Source organism: Xenopus tropicalis, chromosome 7 (assembly GCF_000004195.4).
Source record: "Xenopus tropicalis strain Nigerian chromosome 7, UCB_Xtro_10.0, whole genome shotgun sequence".
Classification (NCBI taxonomy): domain Eukaryota; kingdom Metazoa; phylum Chordata; class Amphibia; order Anura; family Pipidae; genus Xenopus; species Xenopus tropicalis.
In genome coordinates, this window is record NC_030683.2 from 128,251,813 (window position 1) to 128,273,548 (window position 21,736).

Here is a 21,736-nt window from a genome sequence, read left to right on the forward strand (position 1 = left end):
CACTGATAAATTTGTGAATCACGTAAAATCCCCGAAATGGGGAAAATGTTGCACGTCAAAAACAAATTTGTAGCGCAACAATTTTTTTTGACACGGACGACAATTCTTGTGATTTTTGTTGCTTGTTTCGCGAAATAATAAATAAAATAACACAGAAATTCGCAGCGAATTCACGTGAATTATTTCGCCCATCACTTCTTAAATAAATACATCTTTTTAAAAATGATGAGAACATTTGTTATTGCTAAGTAAAAAAGTAAATGAATAGAATAACATACTAAATATAATAGTAACCATAACCTTCTGGAAAGTGAATTGCATTCTCCTTCATAAAGTACTCCAATTATAGTGGACTCCTAAAATCTTAATCAGAGTAATGCAATCAAGGCAAGTCAGTAGTGATGGGCGAAATGTTTCGCCAGGCAGGGATTTGCAGCGAATTTCCACGTTTCGCCATTGGCGGATTGTTTCACGAAAAGGATGAAAAAATTTGCAGCGGAAAAATTCTCTGCACGTCCAAAAATTGTCACCGGCATCAAAAAAGAATAGCCGCGTGACTAAAGAATAGCCGCGGGCAACGAAACAATAACCTCGCGACAAAATAATAGCCACGGGCAACAAAATAATAGCTGCGGGCGACAAAATAATAGCTGCGGGCGACGAAACAATAACCTCGCGACAAAATAATAGCTGCGGGCGACAAAATAATAGCCATGGGCGATGAAACAATAGCCGTGGGCAACAAACAATAGCCATGCGACAAAATAATAGCCACAGGCAACAATTTTTTTTGCCGCAGTACACTTTTGCCGTTTCGCAGATCTTTTGAAAGATTCGTGAATTTTTCGGCGAAGCGAAACTGAACAGATTCACTCATCACTACAAGTCAGCAAAGTGCATTTCTAGGAAATGACTGATTTTCAGATGATATGGTAACCCTAAAACCAAAAGCTGTAGCTCATAAGTAGCCATGACCTTCATCAGTGATCCCCAACCAGTGGCTCAGGGGTAACATGTTGCTCTCAGTGCCCCCAAACCAGGGAGTTATTTTTGAATTCCTGACTTGGGGGCAAGTTTTGGTTGAATAAAAACAAGATTTCCTACCAAATAAAGCCCCTGTAAGCTGATAGGGTGCATAGAGGCCCCTAATAGCCAATCACAGCCCTTATTTGGCTCCTCCATGAACTTTTATGGTGCTTGTGTTGCTCCCCAATCTTTTTACATTTGACTGTGGCTCATGAGTAAGAAAGGTTGGGGGGCCCTGCCCTACATAGATCTGCAGCCCCTTTTAATATTTACTTTAGAGCCTCATTAAACATACTTACTTCCGCAGTATTGTATTACTCCTGTTGGCAGTTTCACATCTAAGATCCAGACTCCTAAACACACATGTAAAACAGTTACTTTATAATAATTAAGTACAGTAACAAGACACAAAGGGGCAGATCTTTCTTAAACTCTAACATTTCTCATTCTTTTCTTTTTATAAATTCAAATAAACTCCGTTCCACGAATGTCTGACATTTACAAAAAAGTCTGAACTGAAAAAGCCTGTGCAGGAAAAATTTGCAGAAAAGTCGCGAAACTCAGAATTTTTTTCAGAACTTGCATCGAAACCTCTACTTTTTCAAATTGTCGCACAAAAATACAGTGTAAAAAATCCAAAAACCTCTAAAGTTTTGAAGCAAAGGCGTATCCTACAGGGAAGGAAGAGATCATTGACTTCTAAATGATCTTGGCAAGTTTTAGGGGCTGATTTACTAAGACACGATTTCGAATCCGAATTGGAAAAATTCCGATTGGAAACAAACATTTTGCGACTTTTTCGTATTTTTTGCGATTTTTTCGCCGTCTTTACGATTTTTGCAAAAAACCGTGAGTTTTTCGTAGCCATTACGAAAATTGCGCAAAGTCGCGATTTTTTCGTAGCGTTAAAACTTGCGCGCAAAGTTGCGCCTTTTTCGTAGCATTAAAACTTAAAAGGCGCGACTTTGCACGCAAGTTTTAACGCTACAAAAAAATCGCGACTTTGCGCAACTTTCGTAATGGCTACGAAAAACTCGCGTTTTTGCTCAAAAATCGTAAAGACGCCGAAAAAAAACGCAAAAAATGCGAAAAAATCGCAAAATACCGATCATTACGAAAAAAACGCAATCGGACACATTCGGCCCGTTCGTGGGTTAGTAAATGTGCCCCTTAGCCAGCAAATTCGAAATTCGGATTTTTAGACATTTTGTCGCATAGTAAATCTTGAAAAATTAACAACTTTTTTTCTGCAACTTTTAGCACTAAAAATTCTGAATTGGAAAAAAAAAAAAATAGGAGCGTTAGTAAATGGCCCCCAAACTGAACATCATGTTCTTTAGCTGATGAAGTTTATGTAATGATAACCTTACTCTTCTATAATGGCATCTTTTACAGAGGATGATTCTGGTAATTAATGAGTCTTAACTAGGACCCAGTGTTTATGTCTGTTATATAAACTCAAAGGGGCTGATTTACTTACCCACGAACGGGTCGAATGGAGTCCGATTGCGTTTTTTTCGTAATGATCGGTACTTTGCGATTTTTTCGGATTCTTTACGAATTTTTCGGATCCAATACGATTTTTGCGTAAAAACGCGAGTTTTCCTATCCATTACGAAAGTTGCGTAAAAAGTTGCGCATTTTGCGTAGCGTTAAAACTTACGCGAAAAATGCGCAACTTTTCGCGTAAGTTTTAACGCTACGCAAAATGCGCAACTTTTTACGCAACTTTCGTAATGGATACGAAAAACTCGCGTTTTTAAGCAAAAATCGTATTGGATCCGAAAAATTCGTACAGAATCCGAAAAAATCGCAAAACATACGAAAAAGTCGCAAAATATTCGTTTTCAAGTCGGAACTTTTCCAATTCCGGTCGGATTCGTGGGTTAGTAAATCAGCCCCAAAGTGTATCCGTGTAAAGGCACAGACTTGTATGTGTTTGGCAAGTGATTCAATATATTTTATGAAAAGTTTTTACATTTTTACTTTACCTTTTCTTCCTGGGTATGGAGCTACAGGTTCTGAAGAAGAAAGTAAGACATAATATGCAGGTTAATAATACAATTATTTATAAAGCTCATACTGAAAGCACAAGGGGACTGACTACTTCTTCCATCAAAACTACAATAAGGAAAGGATGGGAAAGAGAGTTTCAGGAAAGTTCTATATTTTTTCTACTGGTCAATGAAGCATATAGCCTGGTGGGCACAACCCCCGGGGGGGAGGAAGAAGTGTAGGCCAGGGGAGTGCTAGCAGGGATTGGGTCAGTGCCAGCAGGGCCCAACAGTTTTTTCCATGTGCCCCACTGGCCCAATCCTACCCTGGTGTCTATACTCAGTACTACCCCACAGACATTGCAGCAGGTAGAACCCTAGATAGTAAGTAGCAGATAGAAGATATACATTAGATTATATCTTATGAAAAAAGAAATATACCCCTTGCCATTGACTTCTATAGAACTTCAACAGGTTTTAGGTGCCAATTTTTTTTCATTCGAATGTATGAGATTTTCATTCCAATTGATAAATCTTAAATATACTTTTTTTTAAAAATTGAGATGTTGACATGTTTTGCCACTATTTTCTTGAAAAGATTCAATGCAGGATCAAAATCTGAGCAAAATGGTTATGTCATACAAAAAAGGCCATTGAGCCCATATTCATGAGAGCTCATAAAACTACTCGGGGTGTTAACCTCTATATATTATTTGGCAACTATCTATATATTATTTGGTAACTATTAAGACTGCAGATCACATATAAATAACCACTTAGATTGTAAGCTCCACAGAGCAGGGACCTCCTTCCTACTGTGTCTCATACCACGTGGCACTTACCCCCTGTGCATTTATACTTATTTATTGTAACACTTGTGTAATTTTGTATTTTGTAAGATTGTACAGCGCATGCGTACCCTTGTGGCGCTTTATAAATAAAGTTATACATACATACATACAAATGTGTGCATTTTGTTTTTATAACAGCATTTTATATACTTACTCGCTTTAAATTTAGTTGGTTGGTTATCGTGCGTCATTTCTATTATCCATTCAGCTAAATACACAGAAAAACAATATTTTTGTGGGTTAACTGTTCTTAAATCTAACTGAATTAAAGATGTAATAAAATGAATTGCTGTTATAATCAAAGACCTACAAACAACAAAGTAGGATAATATTCAGCTATGTCTTCTGTATTATTACAGTTCATAATATTATTACTTCATTATTTGAGAAAAAAACATATTTCCGTATTTTTAAGAGTCTTTATAAAAAACTTTTTTCAGTTAGAGATGTAAAAGCTGTAATATTGATTTATTTTGAAATATGATTTCTTGTTAGATTATTGGAACCATGAATTAATTACCTGTTGGGGTCGGGGCTCCAGGTTCTAGATAAAAGAAAAGGCAATAAATAGTCAAGAAAGTGCCAAGCTTCTAAAGATAACTCAAAACGAAACGCTAAATCAAAAATATACACAAGCAAGCAGAGAAGTCACTGGGTAGTCAAATAAGAAATAAGAAAGGCTCACCGCAGTCCAGAAGTGATTCGGGTGCTCAGGGCCCCAAACCCGTAGCCAAGGGATTAGAACAAATTCAAAATGCCTGACGCGTTTCATGCGCGGACACACTTAATCATAGGCAGGGATTATGATTAAGTGCGTCCGCGCACGAAATGCATCAGGCATTTTGCTTTTAAATGGATAAATATAGATCCATGTTTTAAAAAGACTATCCTATCGTCCGGTGCGCTTGGAGTTACCTGTTTTGAAGCTTCTAAAGATAAGTTGGAAAACAATGTCTTACAATGAACTTACGCTGCTCATAGGGCACCGGTGTCGTTGGCTTCTCTGTTTTTATGATCCATTCCCCTAAGCAAAAGAAGTAACTGAATCAATAGGAGAACATCACAACATGAACTGTGTATTTCAAATACATCTTAATACTTAATACAATTAATTACTCTCATTAGCAATAACAGCAGTTTTCTGATATAAGGATCATTTATTCTGTGCTCACAATGCTACCAAACTTAGGGGCACATTTACTAATCCTCGAATCCGAATGGAAAAAAATCGGATTGAAAACGAAAATTTAGCGATTTTTTCGTCTCTGTCACGATTTTTCGTATTTTGCCCAATATTTTCGTCGCTGTCACAACTTTAGCGTATTTTGCGCATTTTTTTAGCGAAAAATATATGATAAAGTTGTAACAGCAATGAAAAAGTTGCGCAAAATACGAAAAAGTCTCAAAAATACCGATCATTACGAAAAAAAACGCACTCGGACGCTTTCGGATGTTCGTGGATTAGTAAATGTGCCCCTTAGTTTGGTTTTATAAATACAGACTGAATGCAGAATATTGGCATAGAGGAATCCTGGGGTTGTTAGCAATATACATGGGCTATAAGGTAAATAGGATGAGTTGTATAGGCAATTTATTGTTAAAAGCTATTAATGGGATATGCAGCTTCTGCAAATGAAGAGCTTTTCTAAACCATGAAATAAAATACTGGGATGGAAAAATCAGGGGGGTTGTAGTGTAAATTCACATTTGCACCCCATTTTGCTTAAGGATCTCCCTCCAGGGAGATCTAATATGTGGAGAACCTAGACGTATTTTGGTAAGGTGGTTGGTATTGTAGGGCACTATCTGCAAGGGATTTGTAATATATGCTTTATTTAAGCATTAATAGTAACTGTGATATAAGGGATGCACCAAACCCACTTTTTCGGGTTCAGCCGAACCCCTGAACCCATCCTGATGGATTCTGTCAAATCCCAAACTGATCAGGAAGGGTTAAAAGTTGCCATGTGCACAGCGTGCAGCAAAATTAGGATTCGGATTCAGTTCAGCTGGGACAGTGGATTCGGCCGAAACCAAATCCATAAAAAAAAGGCTGGACTCGGGCCAAATCCCAAACCGAATCCGGGATTCGGTGCATCCCTATGTGATATAAATACACTTGGTTATACAGTAGAAAATGAAGATGATCACAATTTCCATTTTCAATGGAATCATAACTAACTGCTAATCTGGGTGGATCTGTTGAAATAATAGAACGTTGCCCAAAATGTAAAACTTACCGGCACCTCCTGGAATTTCCGATACAGGTACTGCAAAATAAAAGGTACAAAAAAATTAAAATATAAAACTGTAAAGTTCCACGGACACGGAAAAGAAATGAAAAGTTACTGTATGTATATCCAGAATTGTTATACTTATCTGGCTAAAGAGAGTACATATTTTTTAGTAATTGCTAGTGATGAGCGATGTTTTTTCCAGGCATGGATCTGCAGCAAATTTCTGCATTGCGCCATTGGTGAACTGTTTTGCGAAACTTCGGTGAAAATTTGCAGAGAAAAATTTGCGCGTCAAAAAAAGTCATGGTTGCGTCAAATTGGACACGTCAAAATAGGTGCGGTCATGTCAAATTGGGTGCAGTCGTGTCAAAATATGCGTGGCCGCTGCAAAAAAAAAAAATACGCACAACAAAAAAAGCTGCAGGCGACAAAAAAGTTGCACAACAAACACCGTCAAAATGGGCATGGTTGCAAAAAAAAAGATGCGCCAGACAAAAAAAAAAGACGCAGTGACAAAAAAGTTGCACAAAACAGAAAAGGTGCATGACAAACACCGTCAAAATGGGCGTGGTCGCAAAAAAAGACGCGCCAGACATAAAAAAAAGACGCACCAGACAAAAAAATTAAAAAAGACGCAGTGACAAATAAGTTGCACAAAACAAAAAAGTTGCGCAACAAACGCCATCAAAATGGGCATGGTCGCAAAAAAATAAATAAAATGCGCCAGACAAAAAAAAGACGCAGTGACAAAAAGTTGCACAAAACAAAAAAAGTTGCGCGACCAAGCATTTCACTGATTTTTCGGCGTTTCACAAATTTTCCTGACTTTTTGCACATTTTTCGACAAAACTCGACAGATTTGCTCATCACTCTGATCATTCTTATATGTAAAATGAATAGTAAAAGTGTAAAGGCAACGTCAAAATCATTTTTCATATGGTGTAGACTGGAGTATTACAATTATCTTTCTGACATTTGAACAATTGCTTGGTTTCAGAGTCACAGACTAGAGATGTAGCGAACCTCACAAAAAAAGTTCGCGAACCCGTTTGCGAACTTCCGTTAAAAAGTGCGAACTTTTGCGAACTTTGCGAACCCCATAGACTTCAATGGGAAGGCGAACTTTAAAAACTAGAAAAGCCATTTCTGGCCAGAAAACTGATTTTAAAGTTGTTTAAAGGGTGCCACCACCCGGACAGTGGCATGCAGGAGGGGGATCAAGCAAAAATTTCTCTGAAAAATACGTTGTTGACACAGCGTTGTGTTTTGTGCTGTAAAGGGCAGAAATCACACTACATTTCTAAACTTGTGTAATAAACTGCTTTAAAACGTCCGGCGTCTACATGCCAATCAAGTCGTGTAAAGGTTACGGCCGGTTCACACGCAAAGACAAAACGCCGCAGTAGTGGATACGGAATATATTATTGCTGGTGGAAAAACATCGCTCAGGAGATTTTATTGCAATGCAATGTCACTACTATGTGTAACGTGTTTGGTGCACTACTATGAATAACAGCAAACAGCACTGGACACGTTAGAGAACAGTAAGTTAAATAAAAAAAAATATAAAAATAAATAATAAAAAAAAAGTGATCTCTGGTTGGTGCTGGGGGTGAACTACTAGGAGCAGCACACCAGTCCCCAACACAGCTAGACTAATAGCACTGGGCTCTATAAATTACAGTAGCAAAGTAAAAAAACACAAATAAAAAAAAATGATGTGAATGTGTGGTTGGTGCTTAGTGCACTACTATGAGCAGCACACCTGTCTCCAACACACACAGACGGAGCTGCAGTACACATTGAAAAGAAGAGTAACAGTAATCAGAAAATAAAAGCAGTCCTTACAAGGACTATTGGGTTACAGCAGATGAGATCAGCAGGACAGCTGTCCACAGCAGCTACATACAGAGCAGTAGAAAGTAGATTACTAGTCAGCAAAGCTACCTAAACTGTCCCTCAAACCCCTGCTCAGCTCTCTCCCTATGCTAACTCATCAAGCACACACAGGCAGAATGTAAAATGGCTGCTGGGTTTCGGTTTATACTGTATATGGAAGGGAGTGGTCCGGGGGTGGTCCAGGAGGGAGAGCGGCCTGATTGGCTGCCATGTATCTGCTGGCCCTGGGGTGAGAGGTCAAAATTTGGCTCCATCTAAGGCGAACCCAAAATTGCGAACATCGCTAAAAGTTCGCGAACTTGCGAACACCCGATTTTCGTGCGAATTAGTTCTCCGGCGAACAGTTCGTTACATCTCTATCACAGACCATAGTTACACTTCACTCCTAAAATAGGTGACCAAGAGGGTAATTCAATAGCCACAAGGGAAAAAAGGACCAAGTTTAAGCTCCATTTAGAATCTAGTTGATGCTTTCAGTACTTAAGAGGGTAATAAACAACGACGAGTGGGTTATTTATCTAAGTTCATTTTTACATTTTTCTGCAATTCAATTTATTTTCGCATTACAATTAAAACATTTGAATTATGGTTTAAAAAACTCAAATTTTAGATATTTATTAAGCAAAATTCCCCCTGAATGCAAAATGGAAACTATTTATTTCAATTGAGTTTTTCATACCATTTTTTACCATTTTTTAGCTCGTTGACCCATTAAAAATGATGCGTAAATGAGTTATTCAAGTTTTTCCCATTCAATCAGTTTTCTATTCAAATGTTTGTACAACATTTGTGATTTTTTAAATTTGAAGCTTATTCAAAGTAGAAAAATATGAAAAAAAAAAATAAATCACGCAAATAGAAATTTGCAGGAAGCAGGAAGCATTTACTGGTCAGTAGTGATGAGCGAATCTGTCTAGTTTCACTTCGCCAGAAAATTCGCGAAATGGCGAAAATGACGCACGTCAAAAAAATTGTCGCCCGCGACTATTCTTTTGACGCGGGCGACAATTTTAGGACGTGAGGCGAATTTTTTCATCCGTTTCGCGAAACATTCCGCCAATGGTGAAACGTAGAAATTTGCCGCCAATCCATGCCTGGCGAAACATTTCGCCCATCACTACTGGTCAGCTTATTGTTGCTATGGGTTACTGCTCCTGGGCAGTCACTGTAATAAAGCTATCCTATCAAATATGTCAGCAACATGTACTATAAGAGACACAAACAATAATTAGATGAAGAAAAAAAGTGAATATGCATACTTACTCCCCTCATATTCCTCTACTCCAGTTGGCCGCGTGACTTTTATGACCCACACATCTATGAAGAAACAGGAAAATATATTCATTTAATTTTCCATGGTGGTGACTGAGAATCCATAAATTCAGCAAATATGGTGACTTAAGATTTATCTCTAGCAATCTATCTATTAAAATGTACTTAGCAAGTAGGAATCTTGAGAGATATATATATATATATATATATATATATACACCAACCTATCTAGTATGAGTAAATCTAAAGCAACTACAATAATCGTTGATAACTCATAACTCATTGATTACTTCCCATACCAGTCAGCTGGACTGAAGAAGCTACTCAGATGAGTAGTGAAACGTCTTCAATGATTACTTAACAAGTCCAGTTGCTTTAGATTTACTTCTAGTACATATACCATGACCTGGATGATGTAGTCACATACTTATTCAACTCACGATACTTAGTCAGCTTGTTCATATTTGTAATTACCTTTCCGTTGTGGAATTGGAGCTGAAGGTCCTAAGGAAAAAAAAAGAAATACTCAAGTCACACATAGGAACCAATCATTTGTAAAGGTTACCTGGTGTAGATCATAAAACCTATGGAACTAACTCACAAGTAACACAAAGGAAGGCCATTAAGTGTCCACATCCAGGTGCACCTACCACAGGCCTACAGCTTGAGGAGAAGAATCATCATGGATGTAGATCGGGCCTTCAAAGATCCCATGGGCAGGCAGGGTAAGCTGCAAGCTTTATTTTAAGCAAACATGAAACACGGGGCAGCCTGAAGATACTAGCTCACAAGTACGTGGCTACCAGCACCATATACTTTATTGAGTTAGAGAGGGTCCAGAGAAGGGCAACTAAGCAGGTAAAGGGTATGGGAAGTCTCAGTTATGGGGAAAGACTGGCAAAGTTGGGTCTGTTTACACCGGGGTAGGGGCGCTTAAGGGGGGATATGATAACTATGTATAAATATATAAGGGGAGCATATAATAACCTCTCTAATGATTTATTTACCAGTAGGTCCTTCCAACGGGCACGAGGGCACCCACTCCGTTTAGAAGAAGGGAGGTTCCGTATGAATATTCGAAAAGGATCTTTTACTGTGAGGGTGTGGAATTCCCTCCCCGAATCAGTCATACTGGATGATACATTATATAGCTTTAAGAAGGTGCTGGATGGATTCTTAGCAAGTGAGGGAATACAGGGGTAGGGGAGATAGCTCTTAGTACAAGTTGCCCCAGGGACTGGTCCGATTGCCATCTTGGAGTCAGGAAGGAATTTTTTCCCCTCTGGGGCAAATTAGAGAGGCTTCAGATGGGGGTTTTGCCTTCCTCTGGGGCAACTAGCAGTTAGGCAGGTTATATCTAGGCATTATGGTTGAACGTGATGGACGTATGACTTTTTTCAACCCAACTTACTATGTTACTTGATGTTTTCAGGTTCTATTCTATGGAGATTTGTCAAATGCCTGGCATTTTAAACATAAACACAGGCACAGACAGATTTTAAAGGGTTAAACAATTCAGTAAGAAAAAGTTCAGATTTTACATGCATACTTACTTCCTTTATATTTAGTTGGAGTGTCTGGACCTCCCAATTCTATGATCCAGTCTTCTATGGGAAAGAATGATAATGTTTTTGTTAGTAAAAGTGACAAAATATATATTTGCATTAGGTTGTTATAGAACTCCTGATGGTTTGGAAATGTTAGTAATAAAAACATCCTAGAAAAATGTCCGTCAGCTCTGTAGAACTTGAAAGAAGTAGCTATGATTAAGTGCATATGTGCACAAAATGCGTTAGGCATTGTATGTTTTTAAATGGATAAATAAAGACCAAGTTTTAAAAGAATATCCTGCCGCCCGGTGCGCTTGGTGTTACCTCTATTTACATATACTTCTTTGATTCGGTGGTTTTTCGTTCAAGTCAGCTCTGTACTACGTTACACAAGGCAAAGAACCCACAAGATAAAAATGGGTCAGGAAACAGAAAGAAAATAAAGAAAGTAAGGAACTGTATCATTATATACACACATGATATTTCATAAAATCTTTTTACCTTTAGGAGCAGGTTGATCGGGTTCTAGAGAAATAAATCAAGGAAAAGTTAATTTAGATAATAAATTGTGCTCTGGTTATATACTGTAATATATATGTGTGTGAATTCCTCATCTATATTGTTCTCTTGTCTTTCAGAACACAAGAAATTAATCATCTTTACCTACAGAACTGATCTACTAATTAGTGACGAGCGAATCCGTCCTGTTTCGCTTTGCTGAAAAATTCACAAAAGGACAGGAAAACTTCAAAAAATCAGCGAAACGTGTTTGTAACGTGACTTTTTGTATCGCTGCATCTTTTTTTTTTTTTTTACCTGACCGCGCCCATATTGCCTCAACCGCGCCTACTTCGATGAACAAATTTTTCCACGGCTAATTTTCTCCAATTGCAAAATGTGGAAATTTGTTGCGAATCCATGCCTGGAGAAAAAATTTGCTCTTCACTACTGATAATTAGTGATGAGCAAATCTTTCCCGTTTCGCTTCGCCGAAAAATGTCGCACGTCAAGAAAAATTGTCGCCAGCGACTATTTTTTTGTAGCCCACGCCTATTTTTTATTCTTTTTTCACCCACGGCTATTCTTTTGTCGCCCGCAGCTATTCTATTATCGCCAATTTTTGGTCGCTTGGCAAATTTTTCCGCAAAAATGTTTTCATCCGTTTCGCGAAACAATACGCCAATGGTGAAACACGGAAATTCGCTGCAAATCCATGCCTTGCGAAACATTTCGCCCATCACTACTGATAATGAGTTCTCTGCACTGTTGCTGTTATCTTTTTACCCATTTTTACCACAACCACGCCCATTTTTACCCATTTTGCCACAACTGCGCCCAATTTACTGTGCAATGAATCCGTGCCAATTGTGATGCAATTCAGTAAGAAACGGGTTTATCACATAAAAATAATCGCTAGTTTGCTGGATCAGAAATAGTGATGAGCAAAATTTTTCGTCAGACATGGATGCGTGGCGAATTTCTATGTTTTGCAATTTTTTTATTTTTTTTCATGAAACAGGCGCAAAATTTTGGTGCAGAAAAAAAATTGTTGTGTCCAAAAAATTACACTGACAACATTTTTTTTACACACATCATTTTTTGTTGTTTCATTAATTCTTCGCCATTTCGCAAATCTTTTCACAACAGATTCGCTCATCACTAGTGATGAGCGAATCTGTTCCGTTTCGCTTCGCCGAAAAATTTGTGAATCTTTCAAAAGATCCGCGAAACGGCGAAAAATTTTCAAAACAGCAAAAATGTTGTGCGGCAAAAAAAATTGTCGCCTGTGGCTATTATTTTGTCGCACGGCTATTCTTTTGTCATCCGCGGCTATTATTTTGTCGCATGGCTATTCTTTTGTCGTCCGCGGCTATTATTTTGTCGCATGGCTATTCTTTTGTCGCCCGTGGCTATTATTTTGTCGCATGGCTATTCTTTTGTCGTCCGCGGCTATTATTTTGTCGCCCGCGGCTATTATTTTGTCGCATGGCTATTCTTTTGTCGTCTGCGGCTATTATTTTGTCGCATGGCTATTCTTTTGTCGTCCGCAGCTATTATTTTGTCGCATGGCTATTCTTTTGTCGTCTGCGGTTATTATTTTGTCGCGTGGCTATTCTTTTGACGCCCACAACAATTTTTGGACGTGTGGCGAATTTTTCCACGGCGAATTTTTTCATCCATTTCGCGAAACACTCCGCCAATGGGGAAACGCAGAAATTCACCGTGCATCCATGCCTGGTGAAACATTTCGCCCCCATCACTACTCATCACTAATCATAATCCAGAGCACTGTAATGCAAGTTAGAATAATGCCCCACTCATACAAGTTATTATGGCATTTGGATTTTCTATCTGCCAACAAGGGGCAGATTTATCAAAATGTGAGTTAATAATCAACAATCAATAATCAATGATCTTGTAGTTGGTTTCCATGTTTTAGAGGAGAACCTGCTACATATAGGGGCCCATTTATTAAAGTACGATAGCTTCTGAATACAAAAAAATCATATTTTTTCAAAGTTTTTGTACTGTGCATATTTTTTACAACTTTTTCGTACTCTGAAACAAAAAACGCAACAATTTGTGCGACAAAATCGTATTTGTTGCTCCAAGTACAATTCATTGGATTCATTCAAGCTTCAGTATCGTGACTTTCCTTGGGCCAGGTTGGAGCTGCCATTGAATCCAGCGGGAGGCTTCCAAAATCATGCACTGAAGGATCAAAGTCAGAAAGGTTTTCCCGCCGTTTACGATCGTTCGGATACAAAAATTTTGTGACTTTCGGATAGCCAATACGATATTATTGTGAGTAATACGATTTTGTCGTAAGCATTTTCAGAAATTATCGTATCTAATCCGAATTTTACCCATTTCGGGATTCAAACTCGTACTTTGATGAATCCACCCCATAATGTATAGATACAGTATATATATATATATACTCACTGGCTTCATAAAGCACTGGTGCTGTTGGCTCTTCTGTTCTTATCATCCAATCTGTTTAAACCAGAACAAGAACACAAGTCATTTTCATATTTTTTGGGGACAGGACACAATGTTTCCCACATAGATATGTGTTTTTGAATAAAAGATTGGGGGCTGTTTGTTTGCAGACCTGGTAGCCATGAGTGCTTTCTCTGGCTATAATATTATTTTGATGGTTAGCAATGATTGGTGAGTACTGATAATGCATATTATATATCTATTATATGAACATACCTGATTCCAAAGATTAAAGGAAAAGACCCATTTCCCAACCACTCTAGGGCCCATAGTGATATGCAACCTCTTTCCATAGTGGGCGGTGCATATATTTTTATATTTTTGGAAAGTAGGAGGAAGTCCCAGGAAGTCCCAGAATCCATCACTTCACAATCAAACTCTGAGAGGGTGGGGTTAGATCATTAAGGTGGGTGGGGAAATGTAATGTGCAACAAGTTAGACTTTTACAACTTACCGTCTGTTCCTGGAATTGGAGATTCCGGTACTAGAAAAAGAGATCAAATTAAAATTGTATAAATTCAATTTACTTGGAATTCATTTATATGGGGAGGTTCACCTTTACTTTGCAATTGGTCTTCATTATTTATTTTTTATTATAGTTTTAATTATTTCCCTTCTTCTGACTCTTTGCAGCTTTCAAATGGGGGTCACTGACCCCGGCAGCCAAAACCTATTGCTCTGTGAGGCTCCAGTTTTATTGTTATTGTTACTTTTTATTCTTTATCTTTCTATTCAGCCCCTCCCCTATTCATATTCCAGTCCCTCATCCAAACCACACCCTGGTTGCTAAGGTAATTTGGACCCTAGCAACTCTTTCTAGCTTTCAAATGGGGGTCACTGACCCCGGCAGCCAAACCCTATTGCTCTGTGAGGCTCCAGTTTTATTGTTATTGTTACTTTTTATTCCTTATCTTTCTATTCAGCCCCTCCCCTATTCATATTCCCACTTCTTGATTAAAACACTGCCTGGTTATTAGGGTAAATAAGACCCTAGCAACCAGATAGCTGCTAAGATATCAAATGGAGAGCTGCTGAACAAAAAGCTAAATAACTGAAAAACCATAAAAAAATGAAGACTAATTGCAAATTGTCCCAGAATATCAAGTTTAAAGGAGAATTAACACCATCTCAACCTCCAGAACCTCCATACACCCAAAATGCACTACATGGGACCCCTTAACCTCTCCATTTTCCGTACATGGTTCTAAAAAGTACTGCAGTGGGGTTGGCGGGTACCACTTCCAGTTCTTTTCTCTGTGATCACTAGTAATGAGTGAATCTGTCCCATTTTGCTTTGCCAGAAATTCTCAAAAATGCCAAAAAGTTAGTGAAACGGTGGGAAATTTGCAAAAATGTGGGCACCGCGTGACTTTTTTTTTTTGCCACTGCGCCTTTTTTTGACATGACTGCGGTTTAATCACGCAGAAATGTTGCAAAAGTTTAGCTAATGGCAAAATGCAAAAATTTGCCGAGAATCGATGCCTGGCAAAAAATACGCTTATCACTAGTGATCACTAACTAGGCATAAGCAGTCGAATCCAGATTGAAATCGGCTGAACTTGCTATTATAAATATAATAATATAATATTTTTGTGACTCTGTAGGGTTAGCTATAATGGAGATACTTACTGCCTTCGTATTCTATTACTCCTGTTGGCAGTGTCACTCTTATGATCCAAGTTCCTAAACAAAACAATGATTTGGTAAAGCATCATTCAGCCTGGGGCAAAAAGTTCATTTCACTGTATTAGAGGCGGAGCCCTAGATATTCCTACAATTTTCCCAGAATATCCCGAATATCCCAAATATGCCAAAGGCGGGTGCACTACTGAGTTAGCATTGTAGATTGACATTACTCTTGCCTCAAGATAACTGCACTGCAAATGTAATTCTTATGGCTAATATTAACCCTATTTCATTTACATGAGCTCTTTATGGATAAAGTCCTTATCGTGGCTTCCTATTAAACAAAGAATATCTTACAAACTCTTTCTCTTACCCTTCCCCCCATTCCTCTGCTCCTCACTACATCTCTTCCCTTGTGTCTTAGTACGTTCCTGGCCGACTCCTCTGCTCCTCACTACATCTCTTCCCTTGTGTCTCCCTACATTCCTGGCCGACTCCTTCGCTCCTCACTACATCTCTTCCCTTGTGTCTCCGTACGTTCCTGGTCGACTCCTCTGCTCCTCACTACATCTCTTCCCTTGTGTCTCCGTACGTTCCTGGTCGACTCCTCTGCTCCTCACTACATCTCTTCCCTTGTGTCTCCGTACGTTCCTGGTCGACTCCTCTGCTCCTCACTACATCTCTTCCCTTGTGTCTTAGTACGTTCCTGGTCGACTCCTCTGCTCCTCACTACATCTCTTCCCTTGTGTCTCCGTACATTCCTGGCCGACTCCTTCGCTCCTCACTCCATCTCTTCCCTTGTGTCTCCGTACGTTCCTGGCCAACTCTTTCGCTCCTTACTCCATCTCTTCCCTTGTGTCTCTGTACATTCCTGGCCGACTCCTCTGCTCCTCACTACATCTCTTCCCTTGTGTCTCCGTACGTTCCTGGCCGACTACTTTGTTTCTCACTCCATCTCTTCCCTTGTGTCTCCATACGTTCCTGGCTGACTCCTCTGCTCCTCACTACATCTCTTCCCTTGTGTCTCTGTACGTTCCTGGCTGACTCCTCTGCTCCTCACTACATCTCTTCCCTTGTGTCTCTGTACATTCCTGGCCGACTCCTTCGCTCCTCACTACATCTCTTCCCTTGTGTCTCTGTACGTTCCTGGCTGACTCCTCTGCTCCTCACTACATCTCTTCCCTTGTGTCTCCGTACGTTCCTGGCCGACTCCTTCGCTCCTCACTCCATCTCTTCCCTTGTGTCTCCGTACGTTCCTGGCCGACTCCTCTGCTCCTCACTACATCTCTTCCCTTGTGTCTCCGTACGTTCCTGGCCGACTCCTTCGTTCCTCGCAGAGCAATCGTTTGGTTGCGCCCCCCACTACTACTGCCGTTTCCCACCTTAACCCTTTCTGCCTAGCTGCCCCTCACATTGGGAATGCCCTCCCTGATTTCCTCCGGAGAGTATCTTCCCTCAGTCTATTTAAAGCCAAACTTAAAGACTCCCTATTGGAGCCCTCACCCAGCACCTGATCTGGGAACTGGCACTTATATTGTAATGTCACCCACTGTGACCTACAGCACTTATACTGCATATGCCTATTTGTGTCTGTAAGTTACCCTCCCATATAGACTGTAAGCTCTACGGGGCAGGGACCTCCATCCTCTTGTGTCTTTGACTCTTAACTTATTGCAACTGTATCTTGTATTTATCTGTATTTATTGTTATACTGTGTATTTATCTATTATCTTAGTAACCCCCTGTTTGTATTAATGTATTCTACTGTACAGCGCTGCGTACATAAGTAGCACTTTATACATAAAGATATACATACATACATACATACATACATAATTATCCCTAAAGTTGAGCATGTTTTGTGCTTGTTTATTCATACTCACCCATAGGAATCCATCTTAAAAAGAGATAATCTGGTGGCCAATAGTATATTTTCTAATCACAATATAAGGTATTTTGCATGACATTGGCAAACCCCTAACAACCCATTACCAATTAGTAAATATCTGACGGGTTGCATTGGGTTATTGGGTTAGGGCAATATCTGTATTTGTATACAACCTTAATGCCATAAAACGTTTAACTATTTCCATAGCAAACACAACACACATAACACCTACCTCTAATTTCATGTCAAAATATGGAGATTGGGTAAATAAGTTGCAACTTACGCTTTTTTCCAGATATTGGAGTGATAGGTTCTACAAAAAAAAATGCAGTTATATTTATCATTTATATTTTTCATATTAACATAATGTCAGGCAAAGGGGATGCTCTCAGGAGGAAGGCTTTGTAATCGCTTTATGTTAAAGAGTAGTATAGTAGGGATGCACTCAATCCAGAATTCGGTTTGGGGTTCTGCCTTTTTCGGCAGGATTTGGATTCAGTCAAATCCATGGTCTTGGTTGAACTGAATCCGAATCCTAAAAAATGACTTTTTGTCACATAAACACAGAATTTGAAAATGTTTCCAATTTTTTTTTTCTTTGTTGGATAAGGTAGCACTTTTTGTAAATTCTTATTGAGGTTTCTTCATAGTCTGGGTCAGTCTTTTAGTCACCAACCAGAATTTTCATTGAAAAGTCATTATTGTGGCAACAAATATAATTGAGATACTCACTTCCTTTGAATCTTGAGGGTTTGCCCGGACTCGCCAGCTCAATTATCCAATCTAAAGGCAAATAGAGAGGAAAATTGTGTAATTTTTTGGCTTGTGTTGGTTTTATTCAAACAAAAATGCTTACAGTATTAATATTTATATAGGGATACTAATATCAAGGCTGGGCATGGCAATGCCATTAACATTATGCCCATTAAGCACTCTACCGGTACCAGTTGTGCCTAGTGAGCTGGGTTTGGGCATCAGATGAAGGTAATTTATTATGTAGGCAGATTTATTTTAGACAAAAAGTTGAACTTGAATTTGTATTTTTTTCAAATGTATCTACTAAATAAGTTTAAGAATATGTTACATCAAGTTCCTTCTTATATGATGTTTCACAATAACAAATCAGCTTCGGAATATATTCTTTACCTGCTGTAACTGGAACACCTGGCTCTAAAAAAAAGAAATAAATAAAAGAACAGAATTTGAAGATATCCAGATATGAATTTATGCTTTCAAAAAGATTAGATGTTGCCTGAAATTAATGTTTTGGCCCATTGTGTAGAGAGAACAAGGGCACTATATACATCAGTAGGAGCTGCCCAATTCCAATGCTGTGATTGCAGGAAACACACAAGAAGCCCCTTGAAGTAAATCAGTAGGGATGCACCGAACCCACTTTTTTGGGTTTGGCCAAAGCCCTGAACCCACCTAGCAGGATTCGGACGAATCCTGAACTGAATCCTAATAAGCATATGCTGATTAGGATCTGAAGGGGTTAAAAATTACCGCACATCCCTATAAATCAGTAAAGCTTGCCTGAATTGCCTACATACATACATACATACTGTACATTGCATTTATGCCAAATGTGCTGGGCCATTTATAAAGAAAAATGGTATTTGGGGGAAGATTTACTAAAATTAGTTTTTTTTGGATTTGAAAGTCGTATAACTCGACATGGTATAAATCTGAATTAAACTCAATCACTGGTATATTTATAAAATGTCAGGATAATGTTTGAATCGTTCGTACAAAAATCTTGAGTTTACATTGGACCTTCTTTTAATTTTTCCCACACAGGAAGTGCTCCAGCGGCCATTTTAGGAGCATTGGCACTCATTCTTGAAAAGCAATAATGAGTTTAAGTTTCACTTGAAATTGGGTAAAACTGAAAACAGTTATGGGGTTAAGTTCCCAAAAAGAGGTTGTGGGAGCACTCCAAGGCTAAATAAAGTATACAAATACAATGGAAGTGCAACTGATCTGGCCAAATTAACTACAAACATACAGAAAGACAAAAGGGATTGATCAATGCACATTCCCTGGTCCCCTGTTTCATAAGTAAATTGTCTATTAGTTTCATGCTAGTGCATACAGTATATTGACAAGAAACAGGGGTTTTTAGTTACAAAATTATGATCATAAGATTGGTAAGCCACCATACCACGTCAAGGTAAACCCCGTATGGTGGTCCTATCTGTTTACCTCTGGTCATATTTTTCAAAGGCTGGCACTCCCGTGCACTATTGCCATTCTTGACCTGGGGGCTGGTTTGAATCAGAGGGCTTAGTCACTCCCATGCCTTTTGCTTATATAGAGAGAGATTGCCTGGTTCCCCAGACCAAATCCTCCCCCGCTTGCGGCTTGTAGAGGAGAAGACTGCCCATTAACCAACTGGGGTTAAGTTCCCATTGAAAAGTGTGAAATAGAAAACAATGAGGGGATTAATTTCCCCTTGAAAATGTTCCAAGGACAGGCTGTCACTGACTATTCTAAGCCTCCATAGGACTCAATGGTACTCGACAGATCAAACCTGTCGATTTTTTTTTCACAGTTAACTAAACATTAATAAATCACAAATTATGGGAGTTATTTTTGAAAAACTCAGTTTTTGGGGGGAACAATAATGAAAATGAGTTCTGCCAAACACCCATTCATAAATCTCGAAATGATCTAGAATTAAAAAAAATCAGATTTTATCTCAAATTGCTTAGTAAATGTGCCCCTAGGTGTATAAAAAGTGCTAGGGACATATTGTTGTATTCCTGTGTTGTATTAAGTAGTGCTAAGCAAATTTTTTTGGCATCCATCGATTTGCAGTGAATTTCAAAATTTCACCAAAATTCAGCATGAAAAAATTTGTTGCACCGCAAGAAAGTCACGCAATACGTTTTGAGAATTTTCTGCTGTTTCCCACATTTTTCAATAGTTCCGCAAATTCTGGGGCAAATTGAAACTGGACAGATTCGCTCATCTCTAGTATTAATATGTTTTGTTTCCTGTTAGGTTCATATGTTGACAAAAGGTGGGGATTAGAAAGCCGACAAGACCGTTACCGCTACCTACCTCCTTCATATGGCATTGGTAAGGTTGGTTTCTCTGTCTCTACCACCCATTCTGCGAAACACAAAAAAATATAAATATTATTTCAAATTCTAAAGAACACATTTCAAATTCTTAACATTAGAACAGAATGTATTTAAATTGTTAAACAACACTTGGGGGCCCATTTATCAAAGTACGATTGGTTACGATTACAAAAAATCGGTATTTTGCGGGTTTTTTCGTCGCCGTCGCAACTTTTTCGGAAATTGTTGTGACTTTTTCATAGCCATTATGACTTGCGCGAATTGTAGTGACTTTTTCGTATTGAGCGCTAGTACATGGCTGGCAAACGAAAAAGTCACAACAATTTGCGCAGGTCGTAATGGCTACGAAAAAGTCGCGACGGCGACGGAAAAAAATCACAAAATACCGCTCATTACGAAAAAAAACGCATTTGGACGCTTTCGATCCGTTCGTGGATTAGTAAATCGGCCCCTTAGATTTGTGCTTATTTTCTGCAATTTTTTTGTTAATTTCTGCAACTTTTTCATGCTCTCTGACAATTCTTGTGACAAAATCCTATTTTTCGTGCTTTGTGACAATTTATGCAACAATTTGTGCGACAAAATCATATTTTTTGTGCTTTGTGACAATTTGTGCGACAAAATTTGTCGCAGCGACTATGAAAGTTCCGGAATGTTCGGATTGAAATGGAAAGAATTGTATTTCGTGATACAGAATTGTACTTTAATGAATGGGCCCCTTGATTTTTGAATTTGAAAAGAATATGGCAGTTCTTTATTGCAAATGAGAACTAAATTCAGAAGTCATAGACTTTAAGAACAAAAAGTCCTATTTATAGTTTTGCTGTTACTGTTTTGTTAGTATAATAGGGTCTGGTCAGCGTATCTATCATAGGGGAACATGGTGCCCCATCTGTAATAAATGTAAATAATGTTTTATCTTTATATCTGTTATCTGGGATGTTGTGTGTAAAATAACCGTGTCCTAATCAGAATTAATAGATTTGCAAATTGCATGTAATCTTTGTGAAAGATGATGGTAAAGATATGGTCCAACCAATAACAGACATGACTTATCAGTCACACTCTTTTATTATAAACAGGGTTGGGGGTATTATAGCCGACTATCTTCTAACGATAATTTTGGGTGGGCACAAGCAGTCATACAGTTGAGTTGGGATGGGAACTCAATTAATTTTATTTTGTTAGGGAATACTGTCATGAGAAAATTTGTTTGTTACAAAACCCATCGGTTAATAGCGCTTCTACAGCAGAATCCTGCATTGTAATCTGTTTTTCCCATGGGGCTAGCCATATTCTTC

The 21,736-nt window shown here is 38.6% G+C and overlaps 1 protein-coding gene across 1 annotated transcript in view; it reads right to left on the reverse strand.

The window, feature by feature from the left end:
* Positions 1-21,736, reverse strand: part of LOC116412020 — a 388,305-nt gene that overhangs the window by 175,761 nt on the left and 190,808 nt on the right. The window contains exons 179-195 of the mRNA XM_031905216.1: positions 20,413-20,463; positions 18,493-18,516; positions 18,079-18,129; positions 17,630-17,659; positions 15,462-15,515; positions 14,287-14,316; positions 13,776-13,826; positions 11,331-11,354; positions 10,833-10,886; positions 9,754-9,783; positions 9,271-9,324; positions 6,112-6,141; positions 4,842-4,895; positions 4,392-4,415; positions 4,026-4,079; positions 3,018-3,047; positions 1,326-1,379 (exon numbers count right to left, since the gene is read on the reverse strand). Of these exons, the coding sequence (XP_031761076.1) occupies positions 1,326-1,379; positions 3,018-3,047; positions 4,026-4,079; positions 4,392-4,415; positions 4,842-4,895; positions 6,112-6,141; positions 9,271-9,324; positions 9,754-9,783; positions 10,833-10,886; positions 11,331-11,354; positions 13,776-13,826; positions 14,287-14,316; positions 15,462-15,515; positions 17,630-17,659; positions 18,079-18,129; positions 18,493-18,516; positions 20,413-20,463 (699 nt within the window). The remainder of the gene's footprint in view (positions 1-1,325; positions 1,380-3,017; positions 3,048-4,025; positions 4,080-4,391; positions 4,416-4,841; positions 4,896-6,111; positions 6,142-9,270; positions 9,325-9,753; positions 9,784-10,832; positions 10,887-11,330; positions 11,355-13,775; positions 13,827-14,286; positions 14,317-15,461; positions 15,516-17,629; positions 17,660-18,078; positions 18,130-18,492; positions 18,517-20,412; positions 20,464-21,736) is intronic.